The 18821-nt window shown below is 45.5% G+C and overlaps 1 protein-coding gene across 1 annotated transcript in view; it reads left to right on the top strand.

Annotated features, from left to right (window-relative positions):
- ABCA13 (ATP binding cassette subfamily A member 13) overlaps positions 1-18821 on the top strand; it is a 351606-nt gene that overhangs the window by 70300 nt on the left and 262485 nt on the right. The window contains exons 19-24 of the mRNA XM_014524731.2: positions 75-1901; positions 2367-2473; positions 4046-4164; positions 8321-8493; positions 11169-11245; positions 13347-13468. Of these exons, the coding sequence (XP_014380217.1) occupies positions 75-1901; positions 2367-2473; positions 4046-4164; positions 8321-8493; positions 11169-11245; positions 13347-13468 (2425 nt within the window). The remainder of the gene's footprint in view (positions 1-74; positions 1902-2366; positions 2474-4045; positions 4165-8320; positions 8494-11168; positions 11246-13346; positions 13469-18821) is intronic.

The following is an 18821-nucleotide window of genomic DNA, read 5'->3' as shown; positions in this document are numbered from 1 at the left end:
AATGAAAATTTTCAATCTACATTCAGAATTATTCCTGCCACCCTAATAAACACTAAACAATATTTCTGTTGCAGTATATTTCCCCGAGATAAGATATTAGCTCTTCTGAATTTGGATTGGTTGATCAAGCTACAGGAAGAAGTTGATGGATTGAAGGAAAATATAATTTATTCTAGTTTTAAAGAACATCTGTATGACCCACTCAAAGCCATATCAGAGGACGAGACACTTCACTTTGATAGTGCAAAAGGACTCAAGTTTGTGAAGGATTTGTTTAATGTCCTATTTGGAGAGTCTGCTGAAAAAAATGGCACCCAAGATGACTATGAACTGTTTCATTTTATGAATAATTTGTGTAATGCAAATAATTCATGGAAACTTGTTAAGATGACTAGAGATCTTTCCACGGCTCTCCGAATTATGAGGCAAACTTTTGCAGAAATGGGAAAGAGAGTGGATATTTTCATGAGTAATCACTCTAAAGATTTCCCAGATTTCTATTTTCCTTTCTGGGAAATGGACCTTGTCAGTTTAGCAGAACTGTTAATCTCTTTAGACAAGGCATTTCCTTTGAAAAATAGAGAGGTAATAGAAGCTACAAAAAGATTACTTTATCTTATTTCATGGAGCAGTAGCACTAACTACACTCATGGACCATTTTCAGAGACTGCTGATTATTTGAGCACTTTGCTGCAGGAAAGTGATGAGTTTGCAAAGGTAACAGAAGTAGTAGAAGCTATTGCTAAATTTCTGGCATGGTCCAAGAAAGCTTCAGAAAAGATTGTTACCATTTTTGAACAACCTTCTGACTCAGACACTACAGGAAACTTAGACTACCTCCATGTGTTCTATCCAGTTCTTCAAAGAGCTGTTTGTGATGCAGTGAATGAGTTAACTACAAGTGAGACTGCAGAAGCTGTCTATTCAAATGAAAAAGGTTTGGCAGATTTGGTGAAAGCATTTCTTGATTTGACCTACTTGTCTATTCAGGTTGATCATTCCAGTTCAAATGGCTCTGAGACTGTAAACACATCCACCAGATTGCCTGCAAATCTGGGCAAAGCCAGTGAATTAAACAATATTGTAGGTGAAATTGCTTCATTTCTAGCAGATGTGCAGAATTATTCTTGGGTACTAGAAAGACTTGTTACAGTTGTTACCAGTGCAAATATAAACTCACCTAATGAGACTGTCAGCCTAATAGAGTATCTTCTTTGTATTTTTGTACCAATAAATGCTATTACTAGCAAAATAGCTTTAGCTAGTACACTAAATCTTACTCGCAATCCAACACAAGAAGAAAAATGGGGTGAAATTCAGGAAATGATTGCTAATTTTCACACAAAAAAATGCACATCCATAAAGGCTTTCATCAGAGCTGTGGCTGATCTGTTCCTGGGGGGGTTCTGGGAAAATAAGTTAAATGAAAATGACTTAAATCTGCTGCTGACTTATGCGAACAACCAAGATGACTTTCTGAGAGTTATGGAAATCATTATGCAATTGTTCAATTTAACAAATAATGTTTCTGAAAGACACTTCAGCCTGAGGTCATTTTTTGCCAGCCTTATCAACCAAAATATAAGGTACCTTCAGAAAGAACAATCCAGCTGGAAAACTGCTATTGAGGGCTCATTAAATGAAATTCCCTGGATGGAGTTGCTGCATTTAAATAATAACCAGCAGGTGAATTCAACAAGAACCTTGGTCAAAACATTGTTGGGGCCCTTTGTTAATGGAATCACTGGTGTAGCTGATGCAGACCAGCTACAAAAGAGTGCACAGAGGCTGATGCATGGTCTTAAATGGACGTTCAAACAACTATCATCTTATGAAAAATATGCCCAGAGACTGATTGGCTTGACTGAATATTGGCAACAAGGCCCACTAAATGATCAAAGGTAAATAATTAAGAAGTTAGCTTTCCCCCTCCTCCCACCCCCATCACTGTCAAGGCCTGGTTTTCAAAAGGGGCTCAGTACCCTGTTGCTTCCATCAAATCAATGGGACCTGAATCTTCAGTGACTCTGAAACCAAGGCTAAGAATAGTTGTATTGAACTCTACTGTATATGCAACTATCCATTTTCATGCTATGGCCAAAAATAAGTTTTTAATTGCTTGCTTTTCTAGTTACATATGGAAGTGGCTGGTATTGCCTGTTTGGCTGGATTCTGATGAGTTCACAGGGTTATGAACTAGGAATAAGACCCCGGGAAGTCAAATTGGAATAACTGGAATATTAGTGAAGCTCACTGATGATTATAATAGCACGTGCAGTGCTTGTTCAAGCCTTTCTTTGATTCTGTTGTCCTAAAAATGATTGCTGTTCTATTGATTTTTGTTTTTCTGTGTTTTTTTTGTTTAGTGTCTCTGAGATGTGCCAGGTTTTCCAGAAGCATTTAAGCCCTGCTAGTGTCTTACTGCTACAGAATGTACAGATAACAGCTTTGAGCATACTTAAAATTGTTGCAGGTTGGTTGCTGTAGTAACAACTGTTTGCTTCATGATCCATCTTACTGCTGGAATGTTAAAGCTGTACTCGGAGCACCCTGGTGCAGCCATAATGAGCCTAGTTGGATGGTCTCAAGTTCGAGCCAAACACCGACACCTCAAAAGGAGGCAAAGGCAGGCACCTGAAAATATTTTGATGCAGAAGTCCTAATGCAACAGCATGGCATGAAAGTGGATAGTTGATGTTTTAGCTTCTAAACCCGCATATTCAGTGGGTATGTAAGCCAGAGATTTTCAGAAATGCTCGTTGTTGACTTATTCTGCTTCAGGTGAATTCCCTGGTAATACCCTCATTAGCTGCAATGGGAGAGAAGTTAAGACAACTATAAAATGCTTTTCCAAAGGTGCTGAGCTTTAAAGGTTCAAATATGGGTGGATAATCTAATGTTTTAGGCACTATGTCCGAGTATCTTGACCTTTGTGCTATGTGCTTTGCTTACATTAGATTTTCTGCATCAAGGGAAATTTGCAAAACTTTATACAAGACATAAAGGTTTGATGAGACTTGCTTGTTGTTTTGTGGGTTGCCTGGAACTCCTAGCTGCAGAAATTTGCTGGGCTGGATTTTACTGAACCTGAATTTAAAGTGACTATTTGAGGGGAAGAAAAAAATTAACCCAGTGCCATCTTTTACTCTCCACCTTTTCCCTTATCTATTTAAGAGATAAAGACTGAATAACAAAACAAACAAAACATGGATGTCTTATTTCAGGGCTGACTGTGTAGTTTTATTAAGAGGTTAAATAATGGATTTGTATAGCATGGTTTGGGTAGGGATGATCCTGCCTACGGCAGAGGGTTGGACTAGATGACCTGTGGAGGTCCCTTCCAGCCCTCTTTCTTTATGATTAGAAGTTGTTTTTTTTTCCCCTTGCAACCATCCAGGCTCTGAGAGAATGAGCAGGATTCTATTTAACTCAAACCCAGTAGTGGGGCCAGATCCTCTCTTCAGTCATATGTGCAAAACTTTGAAGGCAATGGAAGGAAGCTGTTTGTCAGGGTCATGCTGAAAGCTAATTTGGGCAAAGCTTCCCCCACCAGGAGATTTGATAGCAGAATATACGCTCTCTCTTTATACTTCTATTGGAAACTTATCTGTAACAGAGGCCAGTCTTTCCACTTACAGCTATATGTGGATTGCTGTTTCCTGACAGTAATCTCCAGGCATCTCCAGAGGGGAAAAGATTGAAGAAGATGCCAGAGAGTTGCTTGGTGGGGGTGGTAGAGCAGAGGAGGGGAGACCTAGTTATAGCCCATAGAGTTCCTTACAAGTTTTGAATCTTCTTTCCATGGAACTGGCATGAAGCCCCGCTGCTCTGGTTCTGCTCCATTCATGACTGTCCTCACTGTCACTCAAGATACTGAGGGTGATATAGAGCATTATATAAGAAGGAAAGCATAGCATGCTAGACTTTATTTTTGCTCTTATATTTAAATCTTCTTTCCCTGTTTCTTCCTTTTTTAATGTTAATTTCATTTCTGATAGGATGTTGTTGGAGCTTAACTGATTCATCTGCATGTTTTCTCTTACAGAAAAACCAACAGTCATCAGCAACCTTCTCTGTGCTTTTACAAGCTGTAAAAATGGCTTAACAAAGCATCTTCTCCGTTCTGTTACTGAAGGAATCAGTTTTATTCATGATCGGTACCAGGTTTGAAGAATTTCCATTCCTGCAGCATCCTTTATATCATGTGTTACACTTCTGTAGTGGAAAATTACTCCAAGAAGATTTTCATTTTGTTTTTCTACAGTCTGAACTGTCCTTATGTACAATCAAGGGTTGCAGGGGTATTTCTGCCATACTTCATAGTGATACCCAGAAGGAGTCACATAAATAAATGCTGACAAGTGTTGAAAGCTGTAAATGGAATAACTAGGCTGTCATTTAGTACCAAATAACAAGTGGTGGTGGTGGTTGGAGGGGTGTTGCTTTATAGATTTCATAGACATTAGGGCTGGAAGGGACCTTGGAAGATCATCGAGTCCAGCTCCCTGCCCAACGGGCAGGAAGTCAGCTGGGGTCATAGGATCCCAGCAAAATAAGCATCCAAATTTCTCTTGAAGGCGTTCAATGTCGGTGCTTGAACCACCTCCGATGGCAGGCTATTCCAGACCTTGGGGGCTCAGACAGTAAAGAATTCTTCCTTATGTCCAGCCTGAAATGGTCTTGCTGGAGTTTATAACTGTTCGACCTTGTCATCCCTTGGGGCGCTCTGGTGAACAATCATTCCCCCAGATCCTGGTGAACACCCCTGATAAACTTACAGGTGGCCATCAGATTGTTCCTGAGCCTGCGCTTTTCCAGGCTAAAGAGCACCATAGCTTTCAGCCTCTCATCATAAGGCCTGTTTTCCTGACTTCTGATCATGTGCGTGGCTCTTCTCTGCACTGTCTCATGCTTCTCCACATCCTTTTTGAATTGTGGAGCCCAAAACTGGACACACTACTCCAGCGGTGGCCTCACCAAGGCTGAGTACAAGGGGAGAATGACGTTCCAGAATTTACTTGAGAAGCATCTATGGATGCAAGCCAGCGTTTTGCTCGCATTACTAGCCGCTGCATCACATTGAAGGCTTATGTTCATCTAGTGGTCAATCATGACCCCCAAGTCCTTTTCATCCTTACTGCTAGCCAGCGTAGCACTGCCGAGCCTATAAGGATGCTGCAGGTTTTTCCTTCCAAGGTGGAGGACCTTGCATTTTTCAGTGTTAAACACCATTAGTTTCTTATCTGCCCATTTCCTGAGCCTGTCAAGGTCAGCCTGGATCACCCTCCTGTCCTCAGGTGTGGATGCTTTACCCCAGAGTGTGGTATCGTTGGCGAATTTGTCAGTTCGCTTCTGACTCAAATGTCCACGTCATTAATGAAGATATTGAACAATACAGGTCCAAAGACAGAGCCTTGAGGGACCCCACTGGTCACAAGGCACCATGATAATTGACTTCCGTCAACCACCACCCTCTGGGTTTGACCATGGAGCCAATTCCCCAGCCAGCAGATTGCGGTGGACCCAAGGCCACAGTTGGCCAGTTTTGCCAAGAAGTGATCATGGTATACCAGACTGAAATCTTTTTTGAAGTCAAGATATATGACATCAATCTCCTCTCCCTTGCCCAGGTGATAGGTCACCTGGTCATAGAAGGAAATGAGATTGGTCAAGCAAGACCTACCCACAACAAACCCCTGTTGGGTATCCCTCAGGATATTGCTGTCAGCTAGTCTGTTAAGGGTGGCCTCTTTGATCTTTTCCAGGACCATGCCCAGGATAGAGGTCAGGCTGATGGGCCTGTAGTTTACCGGTTCCACTTTCCTCCCTTTCTTGAAGATGGACACCACATTGGCCTTCTTCCAATCTTCGGGCACTATACCAGAGCGCCAGGAGTTCTCGAAGATCCATGCCAGGGGCTGGGCGATGATGCTTGCCAACTCCTTGAATACCCTGGGGTGTAGATTGTCAGGGCCGGCTGACTTGAAGGTGTCCAGCCTCTCAAGATGTTCCTTCACGAGGTCAGCATTGATGGAGGGCAGGGAATCTCTCTCACCCGGGCCTCCCTGTCCTATAATGGGCATGGGCATCCCGTGGGACTGATGAAAGACTGACACAAAATACCCATTTAATAGGTTTGTTTTTTCCTGGGCATCGGTTGTCAGTTGTCCCATCTGGTTTAGCAGGGGTCTAATGTTGCCTTTGCTTTTCCTCTGGCTCCCCACATATGTGAAAAAGGACTTTTTATTGTCCTTGATACTTGTAGCTAGCTGGAATTCCGTCGCAGCCTTGGCTTTTCTGGTTCACTTCCTGCGGGACTGGACCAGTGTGGAATATTCCTCCTTGGAGGTGGATCCTGTCCTCCATCCTTTGCAGGCCTTTCTTTTTAGCAGCAGGAGGTCCGCTAGTTCCCTGAAGAGCCAAGGGGGCTGCTGTGCCCTTTTGGTGCCTTTCCTCCAAGACAGAATAGCCTGAGCTTGTGCATCGAGGATTGCTCCCTTCAGGAGCAACCACTCCTCCTGAACTCCCCTCCCCTTGGGGTCATGGTCCCTTAGGGCCTCACCAACAAGCCTCCTGAGCTTGTCAAAGTCAGCTTTCCTAAAGTCAAGGACTTCTGTATTGCTGACTGACTTGCCAGCTTTACGGTGGATGGTGAAGGTGATCAGCTCATGGTCTCTGTCGCCCAGCTTCCCATCGATTGTTAGGTCACTGATTAGGTCATCCCCGGTTGCCAGTACCAGGTCGAACAGCACTTTACCTCTCATTGGCCCATAGACTTCTTGAGTCAGATAGAGGTCATTCACGCATAAGAGGAAGCTTTGTGACCACTCGGATTTAGCTGAGTGCTCTTCCCATGAGATGTCTGGGTAGTTGAAGTCTCCAATGGCAACCATGGACCAGGAGCATGTGGCCTCAGCCAATTCCCTGGTGAACTCCTTTAGATTTATTGATGGAACCACTCTGGGTGCTTTCACATTGCTAGACATTTAACAAGAGCAAGACTTTAATCAAACATAGTACAAATGAAAGCTCTCCAACCAGAGTCATTCAGACTAAAAGAAAACTCACCCAGAAAATAGATTAATTTTGCTTGCCAAGAGGGATTGCTCTCTGCACCTCTGCTGGACAGAAATTCTGATCAAAAGATGAATGCTTGCCATCTAGGGCCTCAGCCAGGGCCTGATCTTGCTCCAGTGAGAGTTTTGCAGTTGCCTTCAGGAGAGAATTGGCCTCTTGGAGGCCCCCAGAAATATGAGCTTTATTCTCTTAATACAGGATTTGCCTTTCTTTACTTTTTGGATATCAGCCTTGATATTCCACTGTCAACACAGAGCACTCAGTGGTGTGAGTGAGAGTTCAGAGAATGTTAAGTAGAGCAAGCTGTCAGAACTGAGCGCCACCAAAATGATCTGAGGGTAGAATTTTGCTCAAGGAGACTTTGAGCAATACTTTTCTCTTGTATATCTAAATATATGCATATGCAGATAAACATTGTATGTATAAATAGAGTTGTTCTAGAAAAACACCTATATAAAAGGCAAAGTTAATAAAAAGGCAAGAAAAAATTGAAAGGAATAAATGGTCTCTGTGTAGGGCATGATGCAAGGAGTATGTGGCTATGGAGGGAATTAAGCACACAACTGATTTTTTTTTTTTTTTTTTTTGGTTAGGTACTGGAACAGAAACATTTGGGAAAAATGAATTTGAGTTAAAGGGAAAGAAAATTATTCTTGGCCTTTTTTTGTGAAAAGGGATGTCCTCCTGCTCTTCCCCCCCGCTATCAATTTAAGTTAGTCTGAAACATTTCATTTGACCCAAAACAAACTAGCCTGTTTATTTTCCAGGTTCTTTAACCCATTTCTTTAACCTTTCTCGTTCCCTTTCAATTTTAAATTAAAAATCTTATTTTGAATTATAAAGTTGAAGCACTTAATTTTGAAAACATCAAAGCAAAATGTTTCAGCATTTCTGCAACAAGACATTTAATTTGGAACACGTTGAAACATTTTGTTTTGATGTTTTTAACTCCCCCCCCAGCTTTTTCATCTGAAACTGCTTGCTGGATTTGGGTTGGATTCATAAATAGTTTGGGTTGTCCCAAAACTTAATTGTTTTTGTGCACTTACTATTTATCCAAAACCAAAAAATCCTGTCTCCTGTTTCTTTACAAAAAATAAGATAACAAGATAAGAGCTATGTTTTTTGATTTGTGTTTTATTTTCAAGCAAAGCTTCCCAATATTTAGTGGTGTAGACCTGTTATTTCGAGGAAATAAAGCTATTGCATGAATTTTATTTTAACTTGGTTGTTTTGTGTGCAGGATATTGAAAAAACGTGGCCCATTTCTAACCAAGGAGATTGTGAGAATGTTGTAAATATAAACAAGAAGTTTTCTGGTACTCTGCATAGCTTCCTGAGAACTTTACAAAACACCACCGATAGCAGCTGTGAATGTCAGCTCATGTTAGAGGACATCCAGAAGCATGTACAAAGGTAAAGCCTGTTTTTCTGTTGCCATGCACTGTTTTTGTTAGGTTTAGTAGTCCCTTGCATGTGTATGGATTTAATTTGTATAGATATAATACAAACTATGCTTACCCAGACCATCCTCTGACCAAAAAGGAGAAAGAAGAGGGCACTGTATGCTTGTTAGAGGCATCTGTTCTGCAACAGTAAACAATGACTTCCCTGTAAGTGTGAAAAGGTCTGCTTTTTTAATCACCCCCTTTGCCCTCTCCAAAGAGTAAATGACAATTTTTGCCCAATCTGGCCACAGAAAGCAGTTTATAGGCATGACCAAACACAAGTGTGTGGTTGCAAACAGCTTAAAACATGGCTGATTGGGTGAAAATCTGACCCCTCATTGCATGAGGTATTAGATAAAGACATTTCAAAATGGAGCATCTTCTGCAACTTGTGTCTGCAGAGTTCCCAACCTGCCACTGTTTTCAGAATGGGAGGGGAGAAAGGGAACAGAGGGATTTCAGTCTGGGGTTTTTTCAGCCCCCACTGGAGGGTGGAGTGGGTGCATTGGAGCCCATCCCCCTCAGGTGGGGGCTCCAATTCACCTACCTCACCTTTCAGCACCAGCCAGGGGATATCCCCAAGAATGAGCTCCCTCTAGATTCCCCTCCCCCTGGAACCAACTGTGAACTTCTGTCTGGTTTGGGGTAATGTTGTAACTCGGAACGCTTTGCAGGAATTGTTCTAAGTTACAGGTGGGAGCTGCACTTCTGTCTGCACCCATAAGCATCTACATCGGGGTGGGCAATGATTTGGGCCTGAGGACCACACAGGGAATTTTGATGAGCTGTCATGGGCTGGGTCAGCACCCCATGTGTCCCCCGGCTCACAACAACTCACCAAAACTCCTTATACGGCTGTTGGCAGGTGGGGAGTAGTGTTCAGGAGTGGGACTGCTGATGAGGCTGCTTGCTCCTTGCATGCCCTGGCCTGTGGAAGAGAAAGAAGGGTGTGTGTGTGGGGGGGGGAGAGAAAGGAGGGTGTTGGGGTGGGGGGGGGGGGGGGGGGGTGGTCTGGGAACTAAGGGATGACTTCCTTTGTGGCACTCTGCATGGGGCTGAGCCCTGCCCAGGGAAACCTGTGCTGCACTCCCCCAACACCTGCTGGCCCTGCCCTGGCCCAGTCAAAATGCAGCTTTTGGCAGGGCTGTTCCCAATGTCGCAGCAGCTGGGTGAAAGCTGCTCTTCTCCCCTCACCTCCTGTTGGAGCAACCCTGCTGAAGTTTCCCCCCAGCCCAGAGCAGCATAGCAGGGGCAGGAGCAGGAGGAGGAGCTGCCGCTGGAGGTGGGGGAGCAGAGCAGCACCTCGCTTGCTACAGCCACACTGGAAGCTGGGTACACTGGCTGGGGCTTGGGCTGGAAGAGCTGTTCTGTTCCCCTCATCTCCAGCAGCAGCTCCTCCTCTTGCTCTTGCCTCTGCTGTGCTACTCTGGGTGGGTGGAGGTCAGCTTCAGCTGGGTGGATCCTGCACCAGTGCACAGAGCTCTGGCTCCAGCTCCAGCCTGCCTTCCACTTGCCTGCAGGTAGCTGCTTGTTGTGCTAGGCTGGCAGAATTGATGGAAGGCAGTCAGGAGCTGAGGCAGGAGCCACCTGGCTGAAGCTTCCTCACTGCTCAGAGTGGTGCAGCAGGAGCACGTGGAGCCACTGAGGAAGTGGGGGGAGCAGAGCAGCACGTGGCCGGCTGCAGCTGCACAGGAAGAGCCCCACTGGAAGCTATGCATGCTGGCCAGGGCCCGGGCTGGCAGGGCTGTTCCTGTGCAGCTGCAGCCGGCCAGATGCTACTCTGCTCCCCTCACCTCCAGTGGTGGCTTCTCTTCCTGCTCCTGCCCCTGTCTGTGCTGCTCTGAGTGAATGGGCAGGTGGGGGGAAGCTTCAGCCAGGTGGCTTCTGCTGAAGGTGAGGGGAGTAGAGCAGCACCTGGCCAGCAGGCAGGAGCACGGCGCGGCCTGTCCTGGTGGGAGAGGGTGTGGCTCAGCCCAATGCAGAACGCCGCAGGGAGAGCTGCAGGCCAGATCCAGTCAGTTGGCAGGCCAGATTTGGCCTGTGGGATGTACTTTGCCCACCCCTGATCTACATGTTGTAGGTCTTATATCAACCTAATTTCCAGGCCCCGATCCTGAAAGGTTTTAAGCAACCTCTATTTGGGTCGATTTCAAGTCAGGGATGTTCAGAATGCACAAGCAGCAGGATGCGCTTGGCTCTTGGCAGGATTGAAACCTGTCTTGTCATAGTTTTTGTTCTTACCCAACAGCCTGAGGGGGAGTAGACAATGATAGATATTACTTACACTGTACTGGGAAGGCAGGGCTTGCCCTTTTTTTTTTTTTTCTTTAAATGGTCACAAGTTCGGGGGTGATCTATACTAAAATCTTTACTTCACCCCCAGTTTGTCAAATTGACCACGTTAGGCCCTATAAGAACAAGGAATGTGATGGTCAGTGCAGTATGTATAGGTGCATGGTCATCTGGGCCCATCTCAGTACCTTGCTGCTTGCACAAGCAGCAGGAAAAATCTGGTGCTTAGCACTAATCTGTCTAACTGGCATCACTTCAGTACTGATAAATGCTGTGCATGTAATGCATGATATACAATCGTATTTAACTACTTAGAAATAGCAACTTGTGAAACTAGTATTGTCATTTCAGGTTGGCTGAAAACCTAGAGGCACTTTTGTCAGGAAACTCAGTAGCCGCTTTTCTCAGTAACTTCAGTCTACCGGATGGTAAGTTAATGGTGTATTTATAGGAACTAATATAAACCCTGCTGCTGTTTTATAGATCATCATGGTGTGCTTGTTTTAAAGGCCATGAAAACAAATATTAAATTGAAACAAACTTAACAAAGGTAAAATAATTCTGTATGTGGAAAACACTAGCTTGCTAGTGTGTTGTCAACTTATGAATAAATTGTTTCTGTCCCTGTTCTCCCCACATAGTAATTTGGCCCCAGGGTAGCAAACCTCCCCAGTAACATGGTCCTGGAATCTTTCTGTGAAAGGAAAAGAGATCTGCAGTGTACTAGCACAAGTTGTCCTAAGTGACTGAAGACTAGGGTTCCTGGTTTCCTCTGTTTAAAAATTGCAAATTCTCCGATTAAAAACCTCCAAAATCCGTGTTTTTCTGCAATTAAAATGAAACAAAACTGCATTTAATTTTGGACTTTTTATCATGGAAAATCAGAGCTCCCCCTGTCCACTTTGCTCACCAGGACACGGGTCCAGCTGCAGCTGTCTGCCTGCCCCCACCCCCCAACTTTGTGGCACTATGCAGCCCTGATATGCCAGTGCCCTGGCCCTCACTCTCAATGCATAGCCCCCCCACCCCAGCCCTGCCAGTGTCCCTTAGTTCCGACCCACAGCCCCCTGGGCCCTGCCAGTGCCCCTTACTTCTGATCTACAGCCCCCTGGTTCTGCCAGTACCCCTCACTCCCCACCCACAGCCCACCACCTGCCCAGCCCTGCCAGAGGGGGGCCCCAGTTGCCAGAGCTATGGGATCAGGGCCAGGGCCCACAGACCCCTGCCCTGCTCTCAGCAGGACCTGATCCCTGGCTGCCACCTGCAGGAGGTGGTGGCTGCTGTTGGTGGAGTGGAGCGTAGAGCATGGCTCCCCTTCCTCCCTGGGTGGTGTGGCCAGAGCAGAGCCTGTGAGGGGAGGGAGGATGTGGGCTGCCTGCTGTAGCCTCAGGACTCCCCGTCCTTCTGCCCTCCCCTTGGGTCCTCTGCGGCCCGGTGGGTGGGACCTGGTGCAGGAGGGTGGAGTGGGGCAGGGAGGCTTGGTGTTACTGCTGCCGCTGGAAGCCCTGCACCAGCTGTGCTGCTAAAGTGAGGCAACCCCTGCCCACCTGGCAGCCGTGAGCCGGGGTATAACTCCATGCTGCTGCCCTTGCTGTTGCCAGGAAGGCAGGGGGTGCCTTACCATGGTGGTGCAGCCCCACCCCATTCTGCTCTCCCATTCTGGGTCCCATTCGCTGGCCTGTAGAAACAGGAGGGCAGCAAGCAGGAAGCCCTGAGCCTGTAGTGGGCAGCCCACATCTGCCCCCAACACTCTCACAAATTTGGGGTGCATGTACTACTCCCATGCCTCCCCCCCATGAGAGTGCATGCAGTGGCAGGGAGATGGCTCCCCCAGATGAGCCACCCATGGCTCCCTTCCATTCCCAGACTGGGTCCCACAGCCGCACATACCCGCCTGGGCCCTGGGCCCCATACACTGCCCCCAACCCCAGCCCTGCTCACCATGGAGGTCACAGTCTGCCCCATCCATAGATTTACCTGTGGGAAGTTATGGGAGCTGTTCTCCACACTGCCTGGCTGTCATGTGCATGTGTGTGCACACATGCACATGGTGCCCTCTGCCTGATCACCCTCCTCAAGCTCTCCCCAACCCCAACCAACCCCTTTTTAGGCTGGAACTCTGCCAGCCTGCAAGGGGGAACCTGCCATTTCCTGAGTTTTTCTACCTAAAAAGAGGAAATCTGCATTTTTCACGGTGAATGAAAAACATGGATCCCTGCTGAAGACTGACTTCACCAGTTTAGGATGTCTCTCCTGAATGGTCTTGGGGGGATAGTTTATGAATGAGTGGATTAGTTATTTAGCATTAAGCACCCTTCTTGACCTCTGCTCCACAGGTAGATGTGATGTACCTCAGAACCCTGCCTGTGAATTCTGTAGGACTGGTGGGGCAATGAAATAGTGGCTCCTGGAGACTTCATTCTGCTCTTTCATATTCCCAAATATATGTATGGAAGTGGATGGCTGAGTGGCATTTTGAGTTTAGCAATTGGGTGTGGCACTGAGGATGCATTCTTTCCTGTGTTGTAGATGTGAAAATCAAAGACTTTGTGCAGAACCTTACTGAACTGACTCTGGAGCTTCATTCCTCAGTCAATATCTCTGAAGAAACCATAGACGTCATCTTGGAAGGGAGTGGCTCGCATTCCAAGGTACAAAATGACAAATAGGTTGGATGAACATCTTGACCTATAAAATGTCTCCTTAAGGTCTCTGGCACATGTTACATTTATGGTGTGATTAATGTGTTAATCGTGCCATAAATGGCAATGGTGCTTCACATTCACCTGATTTAAGGCTGTGGCAGAAGGCCACCTCTGTTTCTCCCCATAAATTCTGCTCTGTGACAGTTTGGTCAGGATGGGCCCAGCAAAGGATACACACCTTACCCTATATCTTTAGGTAACCTGAGCTGGATACATTCCTGAGGGAGGGGGGAAACCTGCTCCCTCTGCCTACGTGACTGGTATCACATACCTGGGTGAGGGGCTTGGGCTCCCTGGGGGGTGGGGAACTACCAGTCTGCCCAGCAACTAGTGATGCATTTCAAATTGGTTGGCTGACAGCCAACAGATGCTGGCCTCCATTGGACCAGGTAAATGAGGTCACAAGGGCTATATAAGTTAAGGACTGCCCAGGAGGAGGGGGCAGCAGCCATGAGGAAGACTCAGAGAGGAAGAAGAGCTGAACCATCTGAAACTTGCTCCCCGTCTCAAAAGTCATGATCAAGAAACTACCTGCCTCCAGAGGGAATCTCCACCTGCCTCTGGATGATACTTGTGGGTAAGCTACCTGAGATCTAACTAGATATATAGCTTGCAGTAACCCAGATGCATGATCAAAGACTACCCAGCCATGGGAGTTTGCTCTGTGGGATTTCTCTGATATTGCTCTACCCTGTACCCTATTGCAACCTTACCTCTTGTAACCAATAAAGTTCTCCTTTGTACCTAGCGTGGGAGACTTATTGGGAGTGGGTCCAGCTTATGCCTTGGGGTCCCCTTGGTTCGGCTGACTAAGGGAGACCACTACTTGTGCTTCTGACTGAGGGAAGCATCCCAAGTTCTTGAAGTGAATCGCGTACCGTTGAGGGCTACTAGGTCTGTGTTTCCCAGGGTGCACAGAGCCAGAATCAAGCCCAGCCCTAGGTGGTAGCAGAGGAACCCCCAGGCTAGTGGGTGTGCTCCAGGAAGGGGGTTGGCCAGATGTGAGGTGCCCCCAAGGAGGCACTCAGAGCCTGGAAGGTGGTCGGGCGCAGTGAGGTGGGTGGCTCAACACAGGAGTGTCCCCTACTGTCCTGCCACAAAGGCACTATAAAATAGAAAACCAGCTGGTCTCCAACTGGCCTGTGGCTGCCTTGGTCCAAGTGGAGAAGCTGAGGGCCTTCCTATGCTGGGGATTTTGGACACCAGTGCCCAACAGACCTGTTGGGACTGCTGGGTGTAGAGGAACCTGGCTTTTGGTGGGTGGAACTGAGGTGCTCCCTGCCCTGAGGTTTTTATTGGAAGATTTGATCCTCCAATTCCTACAGGGCTGATGGGCATGAGGCTTTACATTCCTGAGCATAGGGACCCCCTCATTTCTGCCTGACATTAAACCTTGTGTTGGGAGCATTGATTCTTCATGCCCAGCAGTCCTGGCTAGGCTGCTGGGAATGAGGACTTAAAACTCTTGAGTGGGAATAGCACCTCATCTCCTCCTCTCTGGGGAGCCTTTCATCCCTGGAACTGACAGCAAGGCTGCAGGCAGTAGTGACTGGGACTTGTGTCTGATCTTGCCCATAATTGCACGTCCTGCCATTTGTGTGTGGTGTGGAAGAAGTTGTGATTGTTGGGATCAGGGATCAGACTGCATCACATACTTATCTGAATGTATGCCAGCAGCCTTAGTTGATCTTGTGTGGGCTTTCATATTTTCACATCATTCTTATATGGAAAATTATGAGGGTTTTGGCAATTCAAAATGATATCAAGGCATTAAGGGGGCATTGATACTGGCACAGAAGAACCCAGGAGACATTTCAGAGTCTGCTGGAAACTCTAAGATGGTGAATGTTTATATAGTGTATTTCCTTTTTCTCTCTTATAAAGAGGAGAACTTTTTTAGATTAGAGAAAAGATAACTGAGGAGGAGATATGACAGAAGTCTATACAAATAATGACTGGTGGAGAAAAAAGAATGTACTGTTTACTGCCTCTTGCAAGACTAGAACTAGGGGACATATAAAAGAAATTATTAGGAAACAGGTTGAAAACTAATAAAATAAAGTTATTTTTCACACTGCTGTAGTCAGCTGGGGGAACTCATTACCAGGAAATGTTGTAGAGGCTGATTAATTAACCAGGTTCAACAGAGGATTGGACAAATTCTTGATAGTTCTGTCAGTAGGTATTAAACATGACAACAGAATTATAGAGCCCTGAAATCAGAATTCCTTAGCCTTCTTGATGCTAGAAGTTATAAGGTAGAGAGGAAGGGGACAGATGGGTCTTGATAGGTCCTGCATCCTTCCCTTAGCATCACTCTGTGCCACTCAGAGAGAGAGAGAGAGAGAATACCAGGTAGATGTCCTTGTGGTCTGACTCGGTATGGAATTTCTCATGTTCCTATGGGATACGTTTTGCAAGCCCTGTTGGTTTAAAGCAGTGGTTTTCAACCTGTGGTCCACAGACCCCTGGAGGTCTGCAGACTATGTCTAAGGAGTCTGCAAAAGAGGACCATGATCAATCAGAGGTATGTGAATTGCAATTCAAAGGAGTCTGCACTTGCATTTAAAATTCGCAAAGGGCTCTGCACTTCCATTTGAAATTTTTTAGGGATCTGCAAACGAAAAAAAGATTGAGAACTACTGCTCTAAAGTAGGCCAAATTCTCTGCTGCTCTGAGTATGACTCCATCTCTGCTAGTGGCATTTCACCCATTTATACCAGCCTTGAATTTGAACTTTTGCCACCTGGAAACTCTGAAGAGCAATAGCCAGGCTTCATGGAGAAATTGTCCTGCCTGAGAATGGAGTGCAGGCAGCAGTTTGCCCTCTCGTGTTCCCTTAAAGGATGAGTCCTTCTCTTAAGAACCTTGCTGTTGTTATCTCTGTCTCTGTTTTTCATGGCCTATTCCTTCTTTGATGGTTGGAGTCATATAAACTCTTATGTATCCTGTGCGAATTGTAAAGGCTGTCTGCTGACAACAGGTTCTGTTTCCCATTACACACACACACACACACTTATAAATGGGAATGAATTGGTATTCTGGCGCTTTAGCCTTATACTAATCCGATCAATCAAGCAGCCACTGGATGTCACTGATGCTCCACAAGGCAAAGGGAGATGCAGGTTTATTCCATAAAAAGCTTGACTGAAAGATGCCATTCTCCATGCAAATTCTTTTACAGGACAAGTCTAACTCTAATTGCAGGTGATTTTTGTTTGTTCTACTTCTCCTTGGGAAATATGAGTAACTGCCATTATTACTAGTTCATTATTTTGTTAGTAGTAAATTTAGACAAGAGAAGTCACCTGGAAGTGATCCAGTAAAAGAGGAACTTGATAGTGAACTTGTAAGACTTTGTACTCCTAAAATAATAAATAGTAATGGGCAGAATTTTCAAATGTAGGAGCTTACTTTATGCTTGTGGAAACTCTGTACATATGCTCACATCTGTGCACATATTTGCATGTTCACACTGACACTTGCACATGCAAATGAGTACTTAAATACACATGATTCAACAGAAGCACAATGATAAGCGTCTAATGCTATATAAGCTGCAAACATACTCTTTCAAGTGCATTTTTTTTTGTGTAGCCCTGTATGTCTATGATATGGAACAGCCTATGCTATGAATGAATTATTTTTTCCTTTGCATTTGTGGGAGGAGAATATGACTAAGCTTTTTAGTATGATGACCTTGCTACATCTATCCCTGTTTTTGTCACCTTAAGATTAGACTCTGGTGATGCATATTACCGTGGGACTATACGTTACAAGCCTTCAGAAACTTCATGAAATATATGACTATTCACTTACTGAGTATACTGTGCTAACGGTGTATAATGCTAATGCTCACAAAGATGCACCAATTTCTGGATTTCCTGATAGAGTTCAAAGAGTTTGGTTTAGCCTACTGGATAATGCCCCAAGTGGTATGGGATACAGGTGGTTGGGAATGGAAATTTCTGTTTCCTGGGCAATTAAAAAGCCAAACCATGTTATAAGCATTACTCTCTTAATGGGTGGCATTGTAGTACTAGGAAATAAAGGAAATACGTCTGCATTTACAGTTATCTTGCCCTTCCCTTTGATGCATTTTTGTTTGCCTGTTGAGCATTTTCTGAATCTTAGATTGAGTGACCACTTTGAATTTGGGGCCCTTACAGTATGTACGTATACAGTAGGTTTTGAGTCTTTGACCGTAGTGACATGCAAATCCTTGGCTTGTTTTTAGGTGTTTCCTCAGAATGAAGTGTGTATTTTTATGAAACTGATTTGATAAGCCTGTTTTCATTGTTGTATGTGTATCTGTGGGGTGAGTGCCTGCTGATTGATTGATTGATTAATGGGGAAAGCAGTGGACGTGATATACCTTGACTTTAGCAAGGCTTTTGATGTGGTCTTCCACAACATTCTTGCAAGCAAGCTAAGGAAGTATGGGTTGGATGAATGGACTGTAAAGTGGATAGAAAGCTGGCTGGATTGGGCTCAGTGGGTAGTGATCAATGGCTCGATGCCTAGTTGACAGCTGGTATCAAATGGAGTGCCCCATGGGTCGGTCCTGGAGCCAGTTTTGTTCAAAATCTTCATTAACTATCTGAAAGATGAGATGGAGTGCACCTTCAGCAAGTTCACAGATGATACCAAACTGTGGGAACTAGTAGATAAGCTGGAAGGTAGGGCTAGACAAATTGGAGGATTGGGCCAAAAGATGTCTCATGTAATTCATCAAGGACGAGTGCAAAGTCCTGCACTTAGGATAGATGAATCCCATGCTTGGGACCAACTGGCTAAGCAGTAGATTTGCAGAAAAGGACCTGGGCAGGACAAGAAGCTGGATATGAGTTAACAGTATGCCCTTTCACAGATTCATAGATGTTATGGTCGGAAGGGACCTCAATAGATCTTTGAGCCCGACTCCCTGCATAGGCAGGAAAGAGACTCTAACTGTGAAGAAGTTCCTCCTAATGTCTAGTCTAACTCTGCTCTCTGCTAGCTAATGGCCATTATTTCTTGTAACCCCCAGGGGCGCCTTGGTGAGTAAAGCCTCACCAATTCCCTTCTGTGCCCCCATGATGAACTTACAGGCAGCCACAAGGTTGCCTCTCAACCTTCTCTTGCGGAGGCTGAAGAGGTCCAGGTGCCCTAGTCTCTCCTCATAGGGCTTGGCCTGCAAGCCCTTAACCATATGAGTGGATCTTCTCTGGACCCTCTCCAGGTTATCCACATCCCTCTTGAAGTGCGGCGCCCAAAATTGCACGCAGTATTCCAACTGCGGTCTGACCAGCACCCAATA

Source organism: Alligator sinensis, unplaced genomic scaffold (genome assembly GCF_000455745.1).
Source record: "Alligator sinensis unplaced genomic scaffold, ASM45574v1 scaffold82_1, whole genome shotgun sequence".
Taxonomy (NCBI): Eukaryota; Metazoa; Chordata; order Crocodylia; family Alligatoridae; genus Alligator; species Alligator sinensis.
This window is presented reverse-complemented; position numbering and strand designations above follow the sequence as displayed.